Here is a 23883-nt window from a genome sequence, read left to right on the forward strand (position 1 = left end):
TCCAAAAAGTCTGGTTACACTTTGTCACTGTGCAGTTACCACATGTCACTGACCATATTCCTGTGCCATACATGACATGTCCATGACCTTTTAATTATGTTTTGTTTTAACATTTCATCTGCAAATGTTGTCTCTAGCCAAAAACCAAAAGTTTTTTTTTTCCAAAATAGTTTTAATAAGGTGGTTAGTAGATTCCTTCTTTTATAATTCTTTTATAATTTCTGTAATCTTACCATTTCATTTGAATAAGTCTAACTTATTTTGGTAGTGATAAATGTTATATCATTCTTTTTACGTTTCTGAAGCTTCAAGCTTAGAGGATATTTCTCTTGCATCAACTCCGAAACGTTCAAGTACATCTCAGACTGCTTCCACTCCTGCTCCAGTACCTGTAATTGAGTCAGCAGAGGCCATAGAAGCCAAGGCTGCCCTTAAACAGGTAAGACCCCACACCTGTACACCTATATCTTGGATTAGGTTCTTGGAGAACACAGGTTGTCATGTTTCAATAATTTCTCCAATATTTAGTTGCAGGAAATTTTTGAGAATTACAAAAAAGAAAAGGCAGATAATGAAAAAATACAAAATGAGCAGCTCGAGAAACTTCAGGATCAAATTACAGATTTGCGATCACAAAATACCAAAATTTCTACACAGCTAGATTTTGCTTCTAAACGGTAAATTTTCTGTTGTTCAAAAAGTAATAGTCTAAATAAATAGTCTAAACTTCAATATTTAAATAAGTCAAATTCAAGAACTAATTTGCAGGATTGTTACTTATTTGTGGACCATATTTATTCCAGGATGAGAAGCTGTGGAGGTTTAATTTTTCAGTATTGGTTTATGATTTTCTTAGGCATTCCTCAGGAGTCCAGGTAGTTATTTGATAAGTTGAAGTTGATGTGAGGAATGTTGTTAGTTTTCCTTCCTAAGATTCAAGGATCTACTGCTTCTGAAGGACTTATTTATTTATAAATGCATCAGAGAATGAGGCATGTGAGCAAATTTCATTCAGCTTTCCCTTTTTTAGGGAAGCAAGTGCTAGATAATTTTAGGAAAATTTACTTTTTTGGTCATTTATAAAGGGATTACAGTACCAGTAAGCCCTTTATAAATTTTATAGTTACCAGTTAATCCATTGAATACTCATTAGTTTAGCAAGTTACAACAAAATTTATTTCTTGTATACTACATGATAAAAAGCTGTTTTTGTAAGGATATGGCGGGTAGTTTCCTCCATATAGTCCAACAATGTGATACTCTACGTAAAAGCACTTTTTTTTTTCTCCTATGCTAATAGTTGTAGCCAGTCATTTTGTAAGTTTTCAAGCACATAGAAATTAGGAAGAATTATAGAGGTTAAAAGGATCTGGAAAACTCCCTCTCTAACCATGCATAAATATCTTAAATTGCATACTGTGTCATGGTGAATGTTTGATATAGCAACATGATATTGGTATTATTTTGAATGTGATTAAACTTCTTATAAAGGAATTAGCTTTATTTTTTTTATTTTTATTTTTTAATTTTTATTTATTTATGATAGTCACAGAGAGAGAAAGAGAGGCAGAGACATAGGCAGAGGGAGAAGCAGGCTCCATGCACCGGGAGCCCGATGTGGGATTCGATCCCGGTCTCCAGGATCGCGCCCTGGGCCAAAGGCAGGCGCCAAACCGCTGCGCCACCCAGGGATCCCAGGAATTAGCTTTAAAAGTTAATTCAGCATGAAATTAGATTTAAAGCTTATTTATAAAATTTAAATTTCACTATTAAATTTGGAGTTGAGGGTTTTACATTATTATACAAACTACTTTTTTCATATTGTTACTCATGTGAAATTAAGCTATTATGAAGCTCTTTAAGAAACTAAGCTAGGGGGCACCTGGGTGGCTCAGTTGGTTAAGTGTCTGCGGCTCAGGTATGATCCTGGGGTCCTGGGATCCATCGGGCTCTCTGCTCAGTGGGGGAATCTGCTTCTCCTCCTCTCTCTCCCCCTGCTTGTCCGTGCACTCTCTCGCTTGAAAGTAAATAAATAAAATCTTTTTAAATAACAGAAAGGGGGGACTAAGCTAGAATATAGTATTTCAGTTGCTTATAGAATTACTTTTATCTTGTATTAAGTTATGAAATGCTACAAGATAATGTTGAAGGATATCGTCGAGAAATCACATCTTTACATGAGAGAAATCAGAAACTCACCGCAACAACTCAAAAGCAGGAACAGATCATCAATACAATGACACAAGATTTGAGAGGAGCAAATGAAAAGCTAGCTGTTGCAGAAGTGAGACCAATTTCCTTCATCTGACTTGCATTATAAATTGCATTTGACATTTGCTTTTTAGTTATTACTTTGTTTTACTGTATGATACAGATGTGTAACAGATATGTAGATTTCAAGTATCATTACGTAGTTTCCAAATATCCGATTGTGCATCAATCCAGTGGTTGTTTCTATCAAAACTAAACCAGGAAAAGTTTGGTTTTTTGGATTAAGATTTCCTGACAAGTCTTCCATTTCATATTAAATTTATAAGTCACTCTTTCTCCAGTTATAACAAGGAAAATAATATTGTATTCATTCTTGCTCATTCCTGATAAAAGACAATATGAAAATTTTATTAGCATTAAGTTACATTGCTGAATTTCAACATGTATACAAATGCCTGTTAGAAATGGACAGTACTTTCAATTGAACTCTGGATTCTTAATGATGAATTTTTATATTTCTACTTTTTTATAGTTACCACACAACTTTTTGATCATATTTGTGAGCAAGGTGCAGCTGTCCCCCATTTTACCTTTTGAGAAACACTCAAAAGTTAAGTGATTTCCTGTTTAGGATTTTAGGATAGTTGTGAGAGATGGGTTGGTTGAGACTTAAACCTAGGTTTTCTAATTCTTTTGGCTGCATTCTTTGATTATTATGCACTCCCACTCATTTGTGGGGATGGAGGTATCACTTTTTCAAACTGGTGGAGTAAGTTTTATGATTGCTTATTTATGATTTATTGTGTAAATGTGAATACTTTGAGGATATTTTCAGAACAAGCTCCCAAATCTTTTGAGACTCGGAGGGTCCTCTTTATGAGGAAAAAAAAGTTGAAATAAGTCAGTCAGCATTCTCAGATACTTAGAAGCCAAGCTGGGATTATAAAACTTGTATAATTTTGTAGTATTGAAGGTATGATGATAGCAAATTTTGCAATTTTGTTGCTTTTACTCTGTTGTAGATATATTTTTTTAATCTGATTTGTTAAGAGTAAAGATATCATAAATATTTGTGGTAATTGTAGGATCTTTTCATTTGATATGATACTCCCAATAATTTTTGCTTCATATTTCAACACATGAAACTTAAAGAATTATAAATTCTTCTATAACGAAGAGATGTTATCTCTAATTAGCATTAAGAAATACATAGTAATGAAGGATCATTTTAATTATATATAATGGTATTACTGCATTTAACACATTATTTTCCAGCATCTCTTTCTTTTACTTGTATTTGCCTCAAGGTAAGAGCAGAAAACTTGAAAAAGGAAAAGGAAATGCTTAAATTGTCAGAAGTCCGTCTTTCTCAGCAAAGAGAGTCTTTATTAGCTGAACAAAGAGGACAAAACTTGCTGCTGACTAATCTTCAAACAATTCAGGTAACCAGATAAAAACACCTATAGAAAAAAATTTTCAAAGTTAAATCTAAGTAGTTTAAAGTAAATGTAAAAGTAAAGTAGTAATGTATCCTCATGGGCTCTTAATTTAGAAAATTTTTGTGTCACTTTTATCACATTATGATGATAATTGCATTTTGAGGTTTATGTCAATATTCTAAATAAAACCTTGAAATATTCTAAATAAAACCTTGAAACAGAACTGATTGAAACTGTGCAGTTGGCAGTTTTCATCCTCATATATATTTACAGAGTCCTATGTGGTTTTTTTTTAAGATTAAATTTTTGGTTTTTAATTTTTCTTTTAAAACTTTAGGAAATCTGAATGACTTTGGTCATATGTTTGTATTTTTGCTTTATTAAACAGATACTTTAATATGAAAAATGCTTAAAGACGTTCTTGGTTATAGACTTTAACTCATGTTGAAGTGGATTGTAATCCTGTAATTTTCTGTAGCCTTTAATTTTCTTTGTGTTGCTTTTTTTTTTCTTTTTTCACTTTTTTCTTAAGCATAACCAAAAATCTTTTTTTACTATAGGGAATATTAGAGCGATCTGAAACAGAAACCAAACAAAGACTTAGTAGCCAGATAGAAAAATTGGAACATGAGATATCACATCTAAAGAAGAAGCTGGAGAATGAGGTGGAACAAAGGCATACGCTTACTAGAAATCTAGATGTGAGTCTATTAGTATTATGAATTTCTGTAAATCATTTATTTCCAGAAATGAAGCTGGTATATAGGTACACTGCCATCTCCTGCTGAAGCATGGTTTGAAGAGACTTCTTTCAAACTGTTAAGTTTCTCTTGCCTCTTTGAATGCCTGGTAATTTTTTTTTTTTTTTAAGATTTTATTTATTTGGGATCCCTGGGTGGCGCAGCGGTTTGGCGCCTGCCTTTGGCCCAGGGCGCGATCCTGGAGACCCCGGATCGAATCCCACGTCGGGCTCCCGGTGCATGGGGCCTGCTTCTCCCTCTGCCTATGTCTCTGCCTCTCTCTCTCTCTCTCTCTCTCTCTCTCTCTCTCTCTCTGTGACTATCATAAAATAAAAAAATTTAAAAATTAAAAAAAAAAGATTTTATTTATTTATTCATGAGAGACACAGAGGGAGAGAGAGGCGGAGACACAGGCAGAGGGAGAAGCAGGCTCTGTGCAGGGAGCCCGATGTGGGACTCAATCCCAGGACCCCAGGATCACGTCCTGGGCCGAAGGCAGTCACTAAACCTCTGAGCCACCCAGGGTTCCCTGTGCCTAGTAATTTTTGATTGGGTGCCATACATTGTGAGTTTTATCCCTCTTAGGTGCTAGATATTTTTATATTCATATAAATCTTGTGTTTTGTTCTGGGATGCAATAATTGAAAATAGTTGATTCTCTTGAGTGTTCCTTTTTATGATTTGTTAGGCCCAAAGCAATGCTCAGTCTGTAACTAATTATCTCTCACTACTAAAATGAGGCCGTCCTGAATAGTAGTCCCGGTGTCCAATGAATTGAGTGTTTTCAGTCTGGCTGCTATAACAGGCATTATTCCTGACTGTCTATGAGCACCAGACACTCTTCACTCCAGTCTCTTTGGAGGATTTTTTACCTTGTCTGGGGTAATTCCACATGTATGCACTGATGACTATTTTGCTAAATGTTCAGCAGGGATCCTTTGCAAATCTCCAGGGTACTCTATCAGTGCAGCTCTCTGTCCTAGGAATTCAAGTTAATTTATTCTTCCTGTACTCTCAGTCACATGTTCTCAGTTCAAGGAGTCAGCTGGCCTCTGTCTTATATCCCTTTATCAAAGCCTAGACCCTCCTAAGTCAGGAAGCTAGGGAACTAATAGGGCTTGCTGCTTTGTTTCCTGTCTCAGGTAGCACAGTTATTTTTTCCAGTTATTTCAGATCTGGTTTCTGCTACTTTATCTGGGCCAAAATTTAAAGTATTACAAAAAGATAGTGTGAATTTCTAGTTATTTATGAACCTATAGTGTTTGCAGGATTAATGTATCTTTCTTTTTAGGTTCAACTTTTGGATACAAAGAGACAGCTGGATACTGAGACAAATCTTCATCTTAACACAAAAGAACTATTAAAAAATGCTCAAAAGGAAATTGCTACATTGAAACAGCACCTCAGTAATATGGAAGTCCAGCTTGCTTCTCAGTCCTCACAGAGAACTGGTAAAGGTAAATAAATAAGTAGACTGATAGTAAAGTACTTTTTGCTTCTTTTTTAAAGAGTATTTATTTGAGAGAGAGCACAAGCAGAGGGAGAGAAAGTAGCCAGCCTCCTGCTGAGCAGGGAGCAGGACTCAAGGCTTGATCCCAAGACCCTGGGATCCTGACCTGAGCCAAAGGCAGACGCTTAACCAGGTGAACCACCGAAGTGCCCCAGTAAAATACTTTTTTAGGCTTATAACATATCTTGTAAATAATTGCTTATTCTTTCTGGATAATGGCAAAAGAGAAAAAAACCCTTTTCATATAGTAAAGCTTTGTTTTAGGCTTAAATTAATAAATTTAGGCTCAGAAGATTCGGAATAGTTCTGCATGGCACCTGACCAAGATATGCTCTATAGTTTTCCAGTGATTAAAATTATTTATTGATACTTTAAAAATGTATACTTTGAGGGGGGGGTAATACTTGAATTTTCAACTCGAACTTGTTAAAACTGTAATAAGGCCCTCTTACAGAAATAATGATTTGTTTGGTCTCTTTTAGAGTAGTATTTATAATCATTGTTCATAGCCTTAGGTAAAAGACTTGTTTCATTAGATTTTGCTTCTCTTTATGAATACACCATTTCAAATGCAAAGCCTTCAGGTCAGATAATCTTAAAAAAACATAATATAGGGGATCCCTGGGTGACTCAGCAGTTAAGCGCTTGCCTTCGGCCCAGGGCATGAAATTGGAGTCCTGGGATCGAGTCCCACATCAGGCTCCCTGCATGGAGCCTGCTTCTCCCTCTGCCTGTGTCTCTGCCTCTTTCTCTGTCTCTCATGAATAGATAAAATCTTTAAAAAATAATAATAATATAATCTTAACATAATATGTATGTGTGTACATATATGTGTGTTATATATATGACATATAAATGTATAGTGGATATGTAATTTTCCAGTAGTCCATAGTCCTTTCTTATTGATATATGATAAAAACATCATTTTCAATCTTCAATTTCTTCCTTCCCCATGGATTTTAGAATGAAAATTGAATGACAAAAGATTTAGTGTTTATAAAAAATGTTTAAATAAGAACCTGGTAGTATTTTCAAGTAGCTCCTTCAATTTAGTACAAATATTTAGTGTTCTTCTCTTTTAAATATCTTTGTAATATTTGTAATAGCACATTTCAAATATTCGATTTTTTTTTAATAAGAAATAACAATATCCTGGCAAAGTACCTGTTTGTATTTTGGTACTTAGCATGGGTTGAAATACACTTTTTAGAAAAGTATTTCTCCATTTGAGTCTTAATCCTAATTTGATGAACTCTTAGCAGTTATCTCTAAGGTCATTTAAAATGTTAATTTTAAGAAAGCTCTTAAATCTTTTAGGTCAGCCTAGCAACAAAGAAGATGTGGATGATCTTCTGAGTCAGCTACGGCAGGCAGAAGAGCAGGTGAATGATTTGAAGGAGAGACTCAAAACAAGTACTAGTAATGTGGAACAATATCGAGCAATGGTTACTAGCTTAGAAGAATCTCTTAACAAAGAAAAACAGGTATATACAATTTTAAATTCCATTTAAATGCAATTAATGTTTTTGTTTTTGTTTTCTTTTGTTTTTTTTTTTTAATTATGAGCTTGTTGTAAGCACTGTAGTAAATGTGAGTTTGGAGGATGTCATTGTATTTGCCTCTTGCACCTTAAAAGTTATTAAGTCTGATAAGCCAGATAAAACAAAACCCACAAAATTTGTAAAACAAAGGAGGGTATAATTGCTATAAGAAAGGTACATATCAAATATTAGTGTGAATGGAAGGAAGTGAGGTTGGTTGTTTCCTGCGTGACTTTACAAGAAAGATGGTATTTGTTCACCACCTTGAAAGAAAGTATTATTTGGGTAGTCAAAGATAGAAGGCTATTCCATATACTAGGGACCCTCAGCCAAGTAGAAAGACTTCAGGTAATAACAGTTTGGCTAGTATATTGATTTTGTAAAGTGAAATAATGAGGAATAGAATTATAAATGTACCAAGAACCAAATGTGAAAGGTTTTGAATGTCATATTAAATTATATTCTATAAGATTTAGAGCTTTTGATTTTTTCCAACATGTCATCATCAGAATTTGCTCAATTAGATTAATGCAGTTGATTGGAGGATACAGTTTGTTTTAGTGTCTATAGCAATAGTCTAGGACCAGCCATAGTTTTAAAAGCTCCTTTTGTGGTTGGTGTCATGGAAATCAAGATATGTGGTGGGGCAAAGACCTTTTGATGGTAGAATGGACAGATTTGGTGACAAGAGAAATGGGGAACTGGAAATTTCACTTCAAAAAAGAAAAATGGCCAGTAGCCACGTTAAGAGGTAGTATGAGGTTTTAAATGTTGTTTTAAAACTCTGTGATCAGCATTGATGGATTTTTTTTTTAATACATGGCAAACATTAATTTTAGTACTTTTCAAATTTAGTGTAGATGTAGGGAAACTATAATTTTAAGTGTGTATAATTTTTTTATCATGTTATTTGGATGATGGTAAAGGTGACAGAAGAAGTACGTAAGAATATTGAAGTTCGTTTAAAAGAGTCTGCTGAGTTTCAGACACAGTTGGAAAAGAAGCTAATGGAAGTGGAGAAAGAAAAACAGGAACTTCAGGATGACAAGAGAAAAGCCATAGAGAGTATGGAACATCAGGTAAATTAGATTATTAACCATGTCAGTCGTTTATGTGTGTAAAGATTTCAATAGCACATCAGTTACCACCCAGTACATCTCATGAGATACTGATAAACACATATTTAACAGTAGTTTTATGTGTTACTCTGTTCTTTAGGCCTGTACATGTTTTCTTTTGAGTTATTTTAAGCCACTTTATGGGTAGGTACCAGTGTTGCTTTTTAGAAGCCTTTGCCTGCACATTGACTGGTATTTTAGTGAATATAGACCTGCAAAATTTGTGCAGATAATGACATCAAGTTATCTTTTAAATGTATAAGAAATCCCTCTGGACTTAGTTGGCTTTATAAAATCTATCTTTACCATAAAGTAAGTTTGCAGTTAACTCTGGTTTAATGTTATTCTTTTGATTTAGTTGTCTGAGTTAAAGAAAACACTTAATAGTGTTCAGAATGAAGTACAAGAAGCTCTTCAGAGAGCAAGCACAGCTTTGAGTAATGAACAGCAAGCCAGACGTGACTGTCAGGAACAAGTAAGTGTTGATCTTGTAGCCAATTACTGAGAAATGAAATTTGATCATAGGGAACAGTTCTTGGAGTATATTAATACCTACCAGAGATTGGTGAACCTTACAGAAATGCAATGTTATTTACACTGTTGTGGACTTGGACTAAGATCAGCTGAAAAGTATATGTGAATGCTTGAAGTAACTAGTGCAATAATCATTAACAAATCAATCTTCACAAATAGGGAAAAAAATAAAAATTCAAATGAGAAACTGAAATAGAATGGGAAAGAAATATATGTAAGGAGTTTACTAACTTCTCATTTTAACCTTAGTGGTCTATGAATAACCATTCATTTCGTGACAATTCAGTATTGCTTACATGTACGTGGTATGTATATGCACGAAAATTACTTTAAAAATGGAACACAGAAAAAAAATAGAACATAGGGCAAAGTACTTCAAAGATAAAGACAAAAATGAATTATCCTTGCCTTATTGCCAAACATAATAACATTGGAAACTAAAGTGAAAAAATCTATCTGTAATTCAATATTATAAATTATTCTCATTTCCCTTGTTCACTTTAGGTTTGTGTTGCTGTCATGTGTGCACATGTATTTTTACTAATCTGATTTATACTTAGCCTTTATTTCATAAAGCCTGCTCCAAATTGCTACACAGTCCTCATAAGTTTCATTTTGAACAGTTCTTTAATATTTCTTCTTTGTTTTGGGGGTATGGGTTATTGTTTTTCTCCTGTTTTGTTTAAATTCCAGTTAATATACAATATAATATTATTTTCAGGTGTAGAATTTAATGATTCATCACTTAACATACAACACCCAGTGCTCCTCATATAAGTGCCTTCCTTCATCCCCATTAGCTATTTAACCCATATCCCTGCACACCTCACTCTCCAGTAAACCTCAGTTCTCTATAGTTAAGAATCTGTTTCTTGGTTTGCCTTTTTCCTTCCATGTTCATTTGTTTTGTTTCTTAAATTCTACATGAGTGAAATCATATGGTATTTGTCTTTCTCTGACTGGTTTCACTTAGGATACTTTCTAGTTCCACCCACATCATTGCAAATAGCAAGATTTCATTCTTTTTTATGGCCGAATAATATTCCTCTGTGTGTGTGTGTGTGTGTGTGTGTGTGTGTGTGTGTGTAACATATAATTATATCTCCCCAACACCTTCATTATCCATTCATCAGTCAATGGACATTTGGGCTCTTTCCATAATTTGGGTATTATTGATAATATTGCTACAAACATTTGGGTGCATGTGTCCCTTTGAGTCAGTATTTTTGTATCCTTGGATAAATACCTAGTAGTGCAATTGCTAGATCTTAGAGTAGTTCTATTTTTAACTTTTGAGTAACCTCCATACTGTTTTCTGGAGTGGCTGCACCAGCTTACATTCCCACCAACAGTGTAATAGGATTCCTCTTTCTCCACATCTTGTTTCTTTTATTGTTAATTTAGCCATTCTGACAGGTGTGAGGTGGTATCTTCATTGTAGTTTTGATTTATATTTCCCTGATAATGAGTGATGTTGAGAATCTTTTCATGTGTCTGTTAGCCATCTGTTTGTCTTCTTTGGAAAAGTGTCTATTTGGTATATCTTAAGCCCATTTTTACCTGGATTATTTGTTTTTTGGGTGTTGAGTTTTATAAATTCTTATATATTTTGGATATATAACCTTTATCAGATATACCATTTGCAAATATCTTCTTCGATTGCATAGGTTGCCCTTTAGTTTTATTGATTGTTTCTTTTGCTGCGCAGAGGCTTTTTATTTTGATGAAGTCCCAAAAGTTTATTTTTGCTTTTGTTTCCATTGCCTCAGGAGACATATATAGTAAGAAGTTGCTACCACCGGTTCAAAAAAGGTTACCGCCTGTATTCTCCTCTAGGATTTTGATGGTTTCCTGTCTTACATTTAGGTCTTTAATCCATTTTGAGTTTATTTTTGTGTATGGTATAAGAAGGTGGTCCAGTTCATTATTCTGCATGTTGCTGTCCACTTTTCGCAATACCATTTGTTGAAGACATTTTTTTTCCATATGATATTCTTTCCTGCTTTGTCAAAGATTAATTGACCGTATAGTTGTTCATTCCTGGGTTCTCTACTGTATTCCATTTATCTATGTCCCTTTTTGTGCCAGTATCCTACTGTCTTCGTAATACAGCTTTGTAATACAAAAAACAACTTTGTAGTATAGTTTGAAATCAGGAATTGTGATGCCTCCAGCTTTGCTTTTCTATTTTGAGATTGCTGTGGCTACTCAGGATCTTTTGTGGTTCCATACACATTTTGGGATTGGTTGTTCTAGCTCTGAAAACTGATGATGGTATTTATACAATAGTGGTTGCATTAATGTGTAGATTGCTTTGGATAGACAATTTAACAATCTTTGTTCTTCCAATCCACGAGTGTGAAATGTCTTCCCATTTCTTTGTGTGATCTTTAATTTCTTTCATCAGCATTGTATAGTTTTCAGAGTACAGATCTTTTACCTCTTTGGTTAGGTTTATTCCTAGGTGTCTTAGGTTTTTGGTACAATTGTAAATGAGATTGATTCTTTGATTTCTTTTTCTGTTGCTTCATTATTGGTCTATAGAAATGCTACAGGTATCCATACGTTGATTTTGTATCCTGTGACTTTACCGAATTCGTGTATCAGTTCTAGCAATTTTTTTATTGAGTCTTTTGGATTTTCTGTATAGAGTATCCACGTCACCTGCAAAGAGTGAGAGTTTAACTTCTTCCTTTCCTTTTTCCATGCCTTTTCTTTTTGTTGTCTGATTGCTGAAGCTAGGACTTCCAGTACTATGTAAATAACTAGTGAGAGTAGACATCCATGTCTTGTTCCTGATCGTAGAGGAAAAGCTCTCAGTGTTCCCCATTGAGAATGATTTTAGCTTTGGGCTTTTTGTATATGACCATATTGTGTTGAGGTTTGTTTCCTCTGTCTCTGCTTTGCTGAGGGTTTTTATGAATGGATGTACATCGTCAAACACTTTTCTACATCTATTAAGAGGTTCATGTGGTTCTTTCTTATCCTTTCTTATATTAACGTGGTGTATCATGTTGATTGATTATCAGATATTGAACTACCACTGCAGCCCAGGAATAAATCCTTCTTAATGGTGGTGAATGATCTATTTAATGAACTGTTGGATTCAATTTCCTAGTATTTTGTTTAAAATTTGTGCATACATGTTCATCAGTAGTTTTGGCCTGTAATTCTCCTTTTTAGTGGGGTCTTTGTGTGGTTTTGGAATCAGGGTAATACTGGCCTCATAGCATGAGTTTGGATGTTTTTCTTCCATTTCTTTTTTTTGGGGGAACAGTTTGAGAAGGATATAGATACTACCTCCTGCTTTAAATGTTTGATAGAATTCCCCTGGGAATTCATCTGGCCCTGGACTTTGTTGGGAGATTTTTTATTATTGATCCAATTTCTTTGGTGGTTATGAATCTGTTCAAGTTTTCTGTTTCTTTCTATTTTCAGTATTGGTAATTCATATGTTTCTAGGAATTTATCCATTTCTTCTTATTGCCCAATTTATTGGCACATAATTTTTCATAATATTCTCTTAGAGTTGTTTGTATTTCTGCAGTATTGGTTGTGATCTTTCCTCTCTCATTAATGATTTTATTTTTTTGAGTCTCGTCTCTTTTTGATAAGTCCAGCTATGGGTTTATTAATTTTATTGATTTTTTTTTCTTCCAGAAACCAGTTCCTGGTTTCATTGATCTGTTCTACTGGGTTTTTTGTTTCTATATGATTTCTGCTCTAATCTTTATTATCTCCCTTCTTCTGCTGGCTCTTCACTTCATTTGTTGTTCTTTTTCTAGTTCCTTTAGGTGCAAGGTTAGGTTGTTTATCTGAGGTTTTTTTTTTTTTTTTTTTTTTTTTTTTTTTTTTTTTGCTTCTTGAGTTAGGCCTGTATTGCTCTGTACTTCCCTCTTAGGGCTGCTTTTGCTGCTTCCCAAAAGTTTTGGACTGTCATGTTTTCATTTTCATTTGTTTCCATGTATTTTTAAATTTCTTTAATTTCCTGGTTAACCCATTCATTCGGTAGTAGGATATTCTTTAACTTCCACGTATCTGTGATCTTTCCACATTTCTTCTTGTGGTTGACTTCAAGTTTCATAGTGTTGTGGTCAGAAAATATTCATGGTATGATCTCAGTGTTTTTGTACTTGTCAAGGCCTGACTTGTGACCTAGCATGTGATCTCTTCTGGAGAATGTCCCATGTGCACTCAAAAAGAATGTGTCTTCTTTTTGCTCTGACTATATCTGTTAAGTCCATCTGGTCCAGTGTGTCATTCAAAGCCATTGTTTCCCTGTTAATTTTCTGCTTAGGTGATCTGTCCATTGATTTAAGTGGGGTGTTAAAGTTTCCCTACTGTTCTGCTATTATTATCAATGAGTTCCTTTATGTTATTAATTGTTTTATATATTTGAGTGCTCCCATGTTGGGGCCATAAATATTTACAATTGTTAAGATTTTTTTTGTTGGATAGTCCCTTTTATTATTCTATAATGCCCTTCATCTCTTATTACAGTCTTTGATTTAAACTCTATTTTATTTGATAGAAGAATTGCTATCCATTCTTTCTTTTGACTGCCATTTGCATGATAAATGTTTCTCTATCCCCTTCCTTTAATCGGCAGGTGTCTTTAGGTCTAAAATGAGTCTCTTGTAAGCAGCATATATTTCATTAAATATATACAGCATAACTACTAATTATTCTCATGTTTTGGTATATTTAGATTGTCTTTTGTTATTATAAGTCCTATAATTTGCATCTTTTCAGAAAATACTAACTAACCTAATGAGTTTTTAATCTTGTGTCAATGGGGAATAATTTCTTACAGGCTAAAATAGCTGTGGAAGCTCAGAATAAGTATGAGAGAGAATTGATGCTACATGCTGCTGATGTTGAAGCTCTACAAGCTGCCAAGGAACAGGTTTCCAAAATGGCATCAGTCCGTCAGCATTTGGAAGAAACAACCCAGAAAGCAGAATCACAGTTATTGGAGTGTAAAGCATCTTGGGAGGAAAGAGAAAGAATGTTAAAGGTATTATTGTACACTATGATGGAATGTTCTGGAGAATTTAAAGGTTTGGAGTTTTAAATGTACATTGGAAAGTCTGATATTATAATAGACTCTCGTTTACAGGATGAAGTTTCCAAGTGTATGTCTCGCTGTGAAGATCTAGAGAAACAAAACCGATTACTTCATGATCAGATTGAAAAATTAAGTGACAAGGTTGTTGCCTCTGTGAAGGAAGGTGTCCAAGGTCCCTTGAATGTATCTCTCAGTGAAGAAGGAAAATCTCAAGAACAAATTTTAGAAATTCTCAGGTAAATCCAATAAAGTTCTTTATGCTTCATTTCTTTGGTGTACCAACAAATGTGTAATGCAACTATAAATATGTAAATTATGGAAGCTGTTTATTTATAAAGTTTTCATCCCTTACAGGTCACTTTTGACATTTAGACATGCTAAGTTAAAGAAATGACTGGGCTGAATCTGAGAGTAAGAACTCGAGTCAGTTCTTTGAAAAATTAAATGCGTTTTGGTTATTTTAAAGATACACATTTCTAAAGCCACTATCAATAATTTTTAAAAGTCTCATTATTTATTAATTAAAACATGTAAAAATAGTTCATTAAAGTCACTGATTTTTGTCATCTTAAAAATTATCCAAGTTTTGAAATGTTATATTATTGATTTTTTTTTCAAATAAAATCTTACATATTCTTCTAGATTTATTCGAAGAGAAAAAGAAATTGCTGAAACCAGGTTTGAGGTGGCTCAGGTTGAGAGTCTGCGTTATCGACAAAGAGTTGAACTTTTAGAGAGAGAACTGCAGGAACTGCAGGATAGTCTAAATGCTGAAAGGGAGAAAGTCCAGGTATGTATCCTAAGCTTTAAGAAAGCAGTTGTTAAATCAAAAGAGCTCATTTCAGTTCTTATGACATAAAGTTTAATTTGAAATAAGTGATTTTCCTAAACTCATAAACTATTAAACATTATTTTAAGTGATAGAGTATAATGACAAAAGACTAGTGACAGTCAGACTGGCTGGTTTTAAATTCTAGCTTCATACCATTTAGATGTGTGTCTTGTGTATATTTCTCTGCTCTTAAATTTCCTCATCCAGAATATTAGGATGATAATAATACGGATTAAGTGAGTTAAGGTACATGAAGCATTTAGAAACATGTCTGGTGCATAGTTAATACTTAATAAATTTCAGTTGTCTTTATTATTATAGTTGTCATATATATGTTTGAGTAGTTATTCTAGGATAAAATCGTAGATAGAAACTGCTACAGAATAAGTATACATCCTCAGCAGAGGAGTAAAAAATAGTCAAAACTCAACCAGAAAAGGAAGAGAAGATGCTTTAGTGAATGGATAGTCACAGCACACACTCAACTCCTTAGCCCACACCACCACCCAAAAGCTTATAATTGCATGCCCATATTATGAGGATATGCAGTAATATAACTTCACATCTGGAAGGAAACAAATTAAGACTTTGAATCATTTATCTTTTAACTGATAGGTAGTTGGAATGGCTGCTAGAGAAAAAAATCATTGAACCCCCAGGGAAAGTAAGTAGGTTTATGAGATGTATGTTTTCATACAAAAATGCAAAGTTTCAGAATTACATCTTGAGAGGACAGTCCAAATCAAACATCTCATCATGGAGATAAACAGACCCTCCGGTTCAGTGGCATTAACATTTGGGGGAAAAAGCAGAATCATAGTTTTTAAAAGGATTACATAGTCTCTCTGTTCCTTCAGGTAAATCATACTAGAAAATGCCCAACAGACAAAGTCAGAGGGGAAAACAGCTCCTACATACAATCGACAGAGGCAAGAAATAACACACATATCAAAAATAATACCCAAACAAGGGGCATCTGGGTGGTTCAGTTGGTTAAGCAACTAACTCTTGATTTCAGCTCAGGTCATGATCTCAGGATACTGGGATGGAGCCCCGAATCATCCTCACTGCTCAGCAGGGAGTCTGCTCTTCTCTCTCTCCCACTCTTTCTGCCTCTCTCCTCTGCTTGCACGCTCTCTCTCCCTCTCTGTAAAATAAATAATCTTAAAAAAAAAAATGCTTAAGCATGGTGAGTGCTCAAGCATGGCAATTCTGAGCCAACACACACTTTTTTTTGTTACATTAAAAGCAGGCAATAGTCTGACAGTAAAAAGGCTGCTTATGCAATTCTGTAATGTTAAACTTTACTTACAGAGTGTTAGATCCTTAGAACTAAAGTTCAAAGGAACAGGGTTTGGATGTCCTGAGAAAAAGATTAAAAGAAACATTGATTGCTTTTCAGACTTGATAGTTGCTGCTTTAAAAGGTGGCTTAACAAACCATAAATTAAAAAGAAATTAAAAAGAATAAAAATCTAGAACACATTAAATTGCTTTTATTTCAGTATGCATCCTCATCCCAGCCTTTTCTACTCCTGAACAGAAAAGTGGAAAAGGGCAGCAATTTGTCAGGAAATCAGACCCACAGATTTTAGGGATCTGCTGTGCACACTGAGTTCTTTCTTAATCTCTGTGGAGGACCATGAGAAGCAGCAGCACCAAAACCGAAGTATGCACCGAATCCAAGGTTCTTTTTGTTCTTCCAGTTATCACATTCTAAACTAAGCCCAAATGGATTGCAAGGATGACCAAATGTGAACCCAGTTAAAAATTTGTTCAATTTATAAAAGCAAAAGCAGTTACAGGAAAAGAAAACAGTTCATCCCGAGGGATCATGTGTTTACGTTGTCTTCTGTGGCATTGAGAACTGGCCAGTCTTGAGTACCTCTGGTTACTGTTCTTTTCACTGTATCAGAATCTGAGCTAAAAAACGTCATCACCTGATGATGGCAGCAGAGGGTGGCAGGACTAAGAACCCAATATTCATCCCCACGCTGGTTGAGAGTGAGTAAATGTGGTTCTAAAACTAAACGAGAGAAGTCAGAGACTTTCCAACCTTACCTGATGGCTTCTGGCCAAAGCAAGGAAGTGTCATGGAAAGTGTGGAGTGGTGGGGGTGCACAAAGGCACTTGAGGAGGAGGAAAGAAAAAACAGCATCCCTCAGTTAAGGTAGGGGAGGAGATACAGGGAAAGCCCTGAATTCCTCACTAAAGGCCAGTTTCAAAGGGGCGAAGGGGGTTACAATCTATGCTTCAGCCAAGGGTGCTCATGGGAAATGAAGAAAAGTCTTGGGGAGTGTGAGGGAGAGGTGGGCAACATTTAAGACTTAAAAAAAGAAACCGGGGTACATCTGGAACATCCCCGCACATCCAGCAGTAGGCCCACAGTCTGTGACCTGAAACCTTCACACCTATTATAGCAAGCTACCCCAAGCTGGAGGGCTGTTGCAGGGAGAGAGGCAGGGAAGCAAGGGAAGGAAGAGAGGACAAGGCAGAGACCCAAGCCATGTAATCAGCAGCAAGGAGATTGTGCAGGGTGCCTTCTCACAGTTGAGTTAGATGTGCCCCACCGGTTGTGATGGGAATCAATTTGAATATACTTTCATGAGGGTCCTGGGTAGCTCAATCAAGTGTCTGCCTTTGGTTCAGGTCATGATCCAAGAGTCCTAGGATCAAGCCCTGCAACGGGCCCCCTGCTTAGTGGGAAGTCTGCTCTGCCTCTCCCTCAGCACTTCCCTTCGCTCATGCTCTCTCTCACAAGTAAATAAACAATTAAAAAAAAAGTAAATATACTTTCTTGATCCCAGAAATTCAACTGTGTGGACAGTGGTTATACTTGACGGGATGGTTTGTTATAGCATAGCATATATCTCCAATGGACAAAAAGTATCATTTACAGTAGCTTAAGATAGATTGCATTTGAATGGAAGCTTCCTTTCCAGTACTTTGTGGTTTATAAGACATATCTAGAAAATTTATTACTATGGGAAATGAAGCCTGCTTAAATCAAATGGGGGGGGGGGCTGTCATTTCTCTTTTGCGTCATTGCTGTAACATTGTCCTCGGTCTGCGCCATAGATTTAAAAATTGTGAGGGAATGAAGTAATGTTTAAAAGATGGATGATTATACCCAGTGAGAACAGAAAAGAAGTTCCTCACAACTGAAAATTATTCAGTAAAATTGTTAACAACCAAAGTGATGAAAGAACTAAATGAAATGAAGAATGTGTGAACAAGCGGAGGGAGCTGAGGACAAAATAACATCATTTAAAAACCCTTAATAAACTCAGTATACCAAGAAAAAGGAGAAAGATTAATAGAGATCTGAACTGATGTTTTTTACCCAGTGTTAGTACTGATTACTAGTGGGATTTATAGTATCTTTTTGCTTTCATCTCTAATTTCTTGCATTTGTTTAAACTCTTTGTAGTTAGTCTGCATCATAGAAAAAGAAACATGTAACACTTTCAAACATTTCCATTTTGAAAGCTGACATTGAAATCCTTTTTACTTTTTGTAGGGAAAATTAGAACTAGTAGGAAAAGATAGGTCTTCACCTACTGTTGGGTATTGGTGTACACATGTGTTTGAAATCTTTAGGTAACTGCAAAAACAATGGCCCAGCATGAAGAACTGATGAAGAAAACCGAAACAATGAATGTGGTGATGGAGACCAATAAGATGCTAAGAGAAGAGAAAGAGAGGCTAGAACAGGATCTACAGCAAATGCAAGCAAAGGTTTGGAACTTACTAATCAAGATAGAGACGTCATTTTTAATTATGTTAGAATTTTTATATCAGATATTTAAAAAATACTGCCACTATTTTTAGGTAAGAAAACTGGAGTTAGATATTTTACCCTTACAAGAAGCAAATGCTGAGCTGAGTGAGAAAAGCGGTATGTTGCAAGCAGAGAAGAAATTACTAGAAGAAGATGTCAAACGTTGGAAAGCACGAAACCAGGTAAATCGAATTGAAAACGGAAACGATTTTAAAAATAAAAGGGCAACATTTAAGAGATTAAAAAATATTTGATATATTTTTTTAAGAAATGGCTAGTCTATTTCCTTAAATTCCACATTTGTGCTTTTCCTTTATCTCAAATATTTTTGTACATGATAAAATGGATTTGTCTAGTGTATTGAAGCACTTTAAAAAAGACTTGTTCACTTGAAAATTTTAGGGAAGATAAAACCATGTATCATGGTTAGAAACTCGAGTTCTAGATTTAAACAAAAGGTTGGAAATCTGCCTTGCCAGATATTAGTTGTTTAATTTCTGAGAGTTTCTTAATCTTTCTGAGCCTATTTTTCTCATTTGTAAAGATGAAGACATAATACCAGTTTTCATTTTACAAAACATTTAATAAATGTAAACCAGTTTGCCCAACACCTCACACCTAGAAAATGGTCTAGAATGGTAACTATTACTATCTGTATAAGATTGTCAAACTTTAGAGCCCATTTATTCCTGTTTTTGTTGCACAAGCCATCTGAAAAATCTCTTAAGAAAGGAAGGTCGTCTTCCCAAACGTAGATGTATTTTTAAAATTTTGGTGCTGTCTTTCCTGGCTAATGGAATCAGTTACATTTAGCATTATTTTCATATTTTTGTTTCAATTGTAATGATTTAAAGATATAGACGCTTTTTTCTTGTAAATGTCACTTTAATGAAAGTAGATATTTAATATTAAAAGATTATAATTTCTTTGGATTCCTTTATTTTCCGTCTTTGTAACTATTATATAATATTTGTTTGCAATTATGAAAAAATAATGCATAATTAGTGACATATATTTTATTTCACTTTTCCATTTTGGCCAGGAGTTTTAGCTAAACAAATTAAAGCTTCAGTCTTTGTAGTTTGGTGCTTGATCACCATGTGTAAGACACTTATGTAAATGTAATTAGATATTGTTATGTTATTAGCACATTAGTTTCATAAAGCCTATAAAACCATATTATGCATTTTTTATTATTCTAGCATCTAGTAAGTCAACAGAAAGATCCAGATACAGAAGAATATCGGAAGCTCCTCTCTGAAAAGGAAGTGCATACTAAGCGTATTCAACAGTTGACTGAAGAAATTGGCAGACTTAAAGCTGAAATTGCAAGGTATATGGAAAGAAGCCTTAAACTGTGTATGAGTATATGAAATCTTAAGCAGGTTTATTTCTACTCTTTATATATCAACTCCCCAAAAGTTTCCTGAGTGTAGAAAGAATAAAACGTGCTAGAGCCCTTACATTTGACTCTCTTATTACTTTATGGAGCCAAACAAGCAGTAATTTAATCTTATGCCTTTATATATGATTATTACCTTTTTTAAAATCTTTGGCATGAGTCTAAAGCTAAATGTATTTTCTAAACAGTCAAAATAACTTTGCAAGTAGGATTTTCTTTTGCTTAGCATGTATTTCTGAGTATTTTTAAAGTATATATAATAAAGGAAGTTCTTAAATTAGAAATTTTTTTTAATGAGCTTATAGTGAACTATTGCCCTTTTAAAGTTAAAAAATTTAGGGGTGCTTGGTGGCTCAGTTGGTTAAGCATCTGACTCTTGACTTTGGCTCAGGTCATGATCTTGGTGTCATGATCTTGGCGGTGAGATTCAGCCCCATGTTGGGCTCTGCACTCAGCCAGGAGTTTGCCTGAAAGTCTTCCTCTTCCTTTGCCCTTCACCCTGCTCAGGGTCATGTGCCTAAGCGCTCTGTGGCTTTCAAATAAATAAAACTTTAAAAAAATAAAGTTAAGAAATTTTTTTTTTTTTTTTAATTTTTATTTATTTACGATAGTCACACAGAGAGAGAGAGAGAGAGAGGCAGAGACATAGGCAGAGGGAGAAGCAGGCTCCATGCACTGGGAGCCTGACGTGGGATTCGATCCCGGGTCTCCAGGATCGCGCCCTGGGCCAAAGGCAGGCGCCAAACCGCTGCGCCACCCAGGGATCCCAAAGTTAAGAAATTTAATATTAACATTAATGTTTCTGGTTTACCTTTTTTTTTTTTTTTTAAGTTTTAGTGTTATTTGTATGTCAGCCCCTACTTGTATAAAGCTTGATAGCTTACAAATCTCTCATATATTCTCTCTCTCTTTTTTAACAGTCTGGCATTTTAAGTAGGAGAGATAATACTTAATTTCAAAGATGAGGAAACTAAGATTCAGAAAGGTACCCAAGGTCACAGTTAGTAGTTGTTAAACCCATGCTCTTAATTAAGGTCACCTGATTTCAAATTTAGTTTATGATAAAGTACAGGGGTTGGCAGACTATCACTTTTGTGCCTGTTTTCGTACAGCCTGTAAACAAAGAAAAATGTTCTTATTTTTGACGTATTGTAAAAAAGGAAGAACGTGACAGAGACTACATGTGGACTAATGTATTTATTCGACACCCAATATGGTAGAAAGTATAAATTTTACTATCAGGCAGAAGTCCATTAAAATCTGTGTACTAACATTTGATTACTGTGCAAAGTTGTACGTGTTACTTAACCACTTGTAGCTCAGGTTTTCTCTAAAATGGGCATATATGCCTTTGTAATAAGCAAATAAAATCTTTCCAAAGGACCACAGTTTCATAATTTAAGGAATTATCTTTTGGAGTGTGTGTTTTAGGATTTTAAAATAAACATACAAAAAAAAAAACCATACTAAAGCAAACGGTAATGTAAATTAAAGGATTTAAAAATTTTTAAGAAGTGTCATATATTTATCTTTTTCCCTTACCCCATTTTTTGTTTGTTTAGATCAAATGCATCATTGACCAACAACCAGAACTTAATCCAGAGTCTAAAGGAAGATTTAAATAAAGTAAGAACTGAAAAGGAAACCATTCAAAAGGACTTAGATGCCAAAATAATTGATATCCAAGAAAAAGTCAAAACTATTACTCAAGTCAAGAAGATTGGCCGTAGATACAAGACTCAATATGAGGAACTTAAAGCACAACAGGATAAGGTATGTTGAAACAATTTTCTACACATATGTATAATTTTTTGACGTACACAATATTGTTTTATGTACTTTATACACATATATAATGATTTTGAAAGTCTTATTTCTTTATAATTTTTATTGTTGGTCTTTAGGTTGTGAACATGAATGTAAGCTTATATTGATAATCTTTATTTGGCTTAAAATTAGTTCTTTAATATGCATCAAATTTCACTGTAAGTTCATAAAGAAATTTTAGTAAATGTTAGGTATTTTAGTTCAGTTTTCCAGTCTTAAATATAGTCCCTTTTCAAACCTGTTCTTGTAACTCACTGCTGATTAAAATTGTGTATATCAAAAAATGATCGTTCTTTATAATTAATCAGGCTTTATGGTATTATGTGAGTAGTGTGCCACCTATCAAAAAGAATTTTTTAGTTCTTATTACATTTCAAATCTGAATTAATTCCCAAAAGTAAAAAAACTTGGATGTTGACTTACATATTTAGCACCTGTTAGATTAGAAAATATAGTTTAATAATCCAGAATTCTTACCCGTTGATGACTGCTATTAACACTTTAGTATGCTTTTCCTAACATACGTGTATTGTGTTTTTCCAAAGAAATAAGATCGTTTGTATATCTTTTGTAACTGCTTTTTCACCTCACTCATTACTATAAAAATTTCTGTATCAAACATTTGCAATGCAACATCATTTTGATTAGATGGCTAATATCCAGTTGTATGGAAAACACTAACTTATTTAACTAATTCCTTACTCTCAGACATTAGAGTTATTCCATAGAAAATTCATCTGTGAATAACCTTTAAGATAAATTTCTTTGCTTAGTTTTGGTTATTTCCTTAGATGAACTTTTAGAAGGGGAATTATTGAGTATAAATGTGAAAGTATATCATTATTATTACTGCTTGTCATTTTAGGTTATGGAGACCTCGGCTCAGTCTTCTGGAGACCACCAGGAACAGCATGTTTCAGTTCAAGAAATGCAGGAGCTCAAAGAAACCCTCAATCAAGCCGAAACAAAGGCCAAATCACTAGAGAGTCAAGTAGAAAATCTGCAGAAGGTATGAGTGTGAGAGAAGGGAAGAATGTATGTCCCTGATTCTTTGCTTATTAAATATCTGAAGAAATAGATGTTAAAACACTGGCACTTTGTCTTATCATATGGAAATATATTATCTTTGTTATGTATATTTATCTTTTATACCTGAATGACTTACGTATGTAAATAGTATCCAGTCATCAAGTATCCACTATAATGGTGGCTTGACCACCATTCTACATTTATACTTCCATTTAATCTAAATATGCAAATTAATATATTTTAATTCTGCAATCAAGTTTATATTGATTTGCTTGAATTATGTGGTAAATACTTTGCTTTCCATTAAAAGACATTATCTGAAAAAGAGGCAGAAGCAAGAAATCTGCAGGAACAAACTGTGCAGCTTCAGTGTGAGCTTTCACGACTTCGTCAGGATCTTCAGGATAGAACCACACAAGAGGAGCAGCTCCGACAGCAGATAACTGAAAAGGAAGAAAAAACAAGAAAGGCCATAGTAGCAGCAAAATCAAAGATTGCACATTTAGCTGGTAAATTTCTGTATCTGCTGAAATTTGAACTTGATAGTGAAAGTTGGTTATTTGATGCAGACTTAAAGTTCAGTGGGAAAGAACTAAGTGAATACTATAAAGTGATTTCTGTGCATGTGCTCTAAATGTGGGGCAAGGGGGTGTGCCTGGGTGGCTCAGTTGGTTGAGTGTCTGACTCTTGATTGCAGTTCAGGTCGTGATCTCAAGGTTGTAATTTCAAGCCCTGCATTGGGCTCCATGCCCAATATATACATAAGGCTTATTTAATTAGAGATAAATTAGAGCAGTCTGAATTTTCAAATGATGAGACTGTCCCTCATCTATTTATGAATCTTTCCTGTTG

At 34.5% G+C, this 23883-nt stretch overlaps 1 protein-coding gene across 2 annotated transcripts in view; it reads left to right on the top strand.

Moving 5' to 3' along the window:
- Window positions 1–23883, top strand: part of TPR (translocated promoter region, nuclear basket protein) — a 66869-nt gene that overhangs the window by 15819 nt on the left and 27167 nt on the right. For both annotated transcript variants that reach the window (XM_055319089.1, XM_055319088.1), the window contains exons 16-33: window positions 306–439; window positions 529–677; window positions 2122–2284; window positions 3519–3653; window positions 4211–4351; window positions 5682–5847; window positions 7218–7384; window positions 8368–8520; window positions 8918–9034; window positions 13907–14110; window positions 14213–14397; window positions 14804–14951; window positions 18593–18730; window positions 18824–18955; window positions 19976–20106; window positions 21738–21948; window positions 22868–23011; window positions 23342–23540. In XM_055319089.1, coding sequence (XP_055175064.1) covers window positions 306–439; window positions 529–677; window positions 2122–2284; window positions 3519–3653; window positions 4211–4351; window positions 5682–5847; window positions 7218–7384; window positions 8368–8520; window positions 8918–9034; window positions 13907–14110; window positions 14213–14397; window positions 14804–14951; window positions 18593–18730; window positions 18824–18955; window positions 19976–20106; window positions 21738–21948; window positions 22868–23011; window positions 23342–23540 — 2817 coding nt within the window. The remainder of the gene's footprint in view (window positions 1–305; window positions 440–528; window positions 678–2121; window positions 2285–3518; window positions 3654–4210; window positions 4352–5681; window positions 5848–7217; window positions 7385–8367; window positions 8521–8917; window positions 9035–13906; window positions 14111–14212; window positions 14398–14803; window positions 14952–18592; window positions 18731–18823; window positions 18956–19975; window positions 20107–21737; window positions 21949–22867; window positions 23012–23341; window positions 23541–23883) is intronic.

Source organism: Nyctereutes procyonoides, unplaced genomic scaffold (assembly GCF_905146905.1).
Source record: "Nyctereutes procyonoides isolate TBG_1078 unplaced genomic scaffold, NYPRO_anot_genome, whole genome shotgun sequence".
Lineage (NCBI taxonomy): Eukaryota > Metazoa > Chordata > Mammalia > Carnivora > Canidae > Nyctereutes > Nyctereutes procyonoides.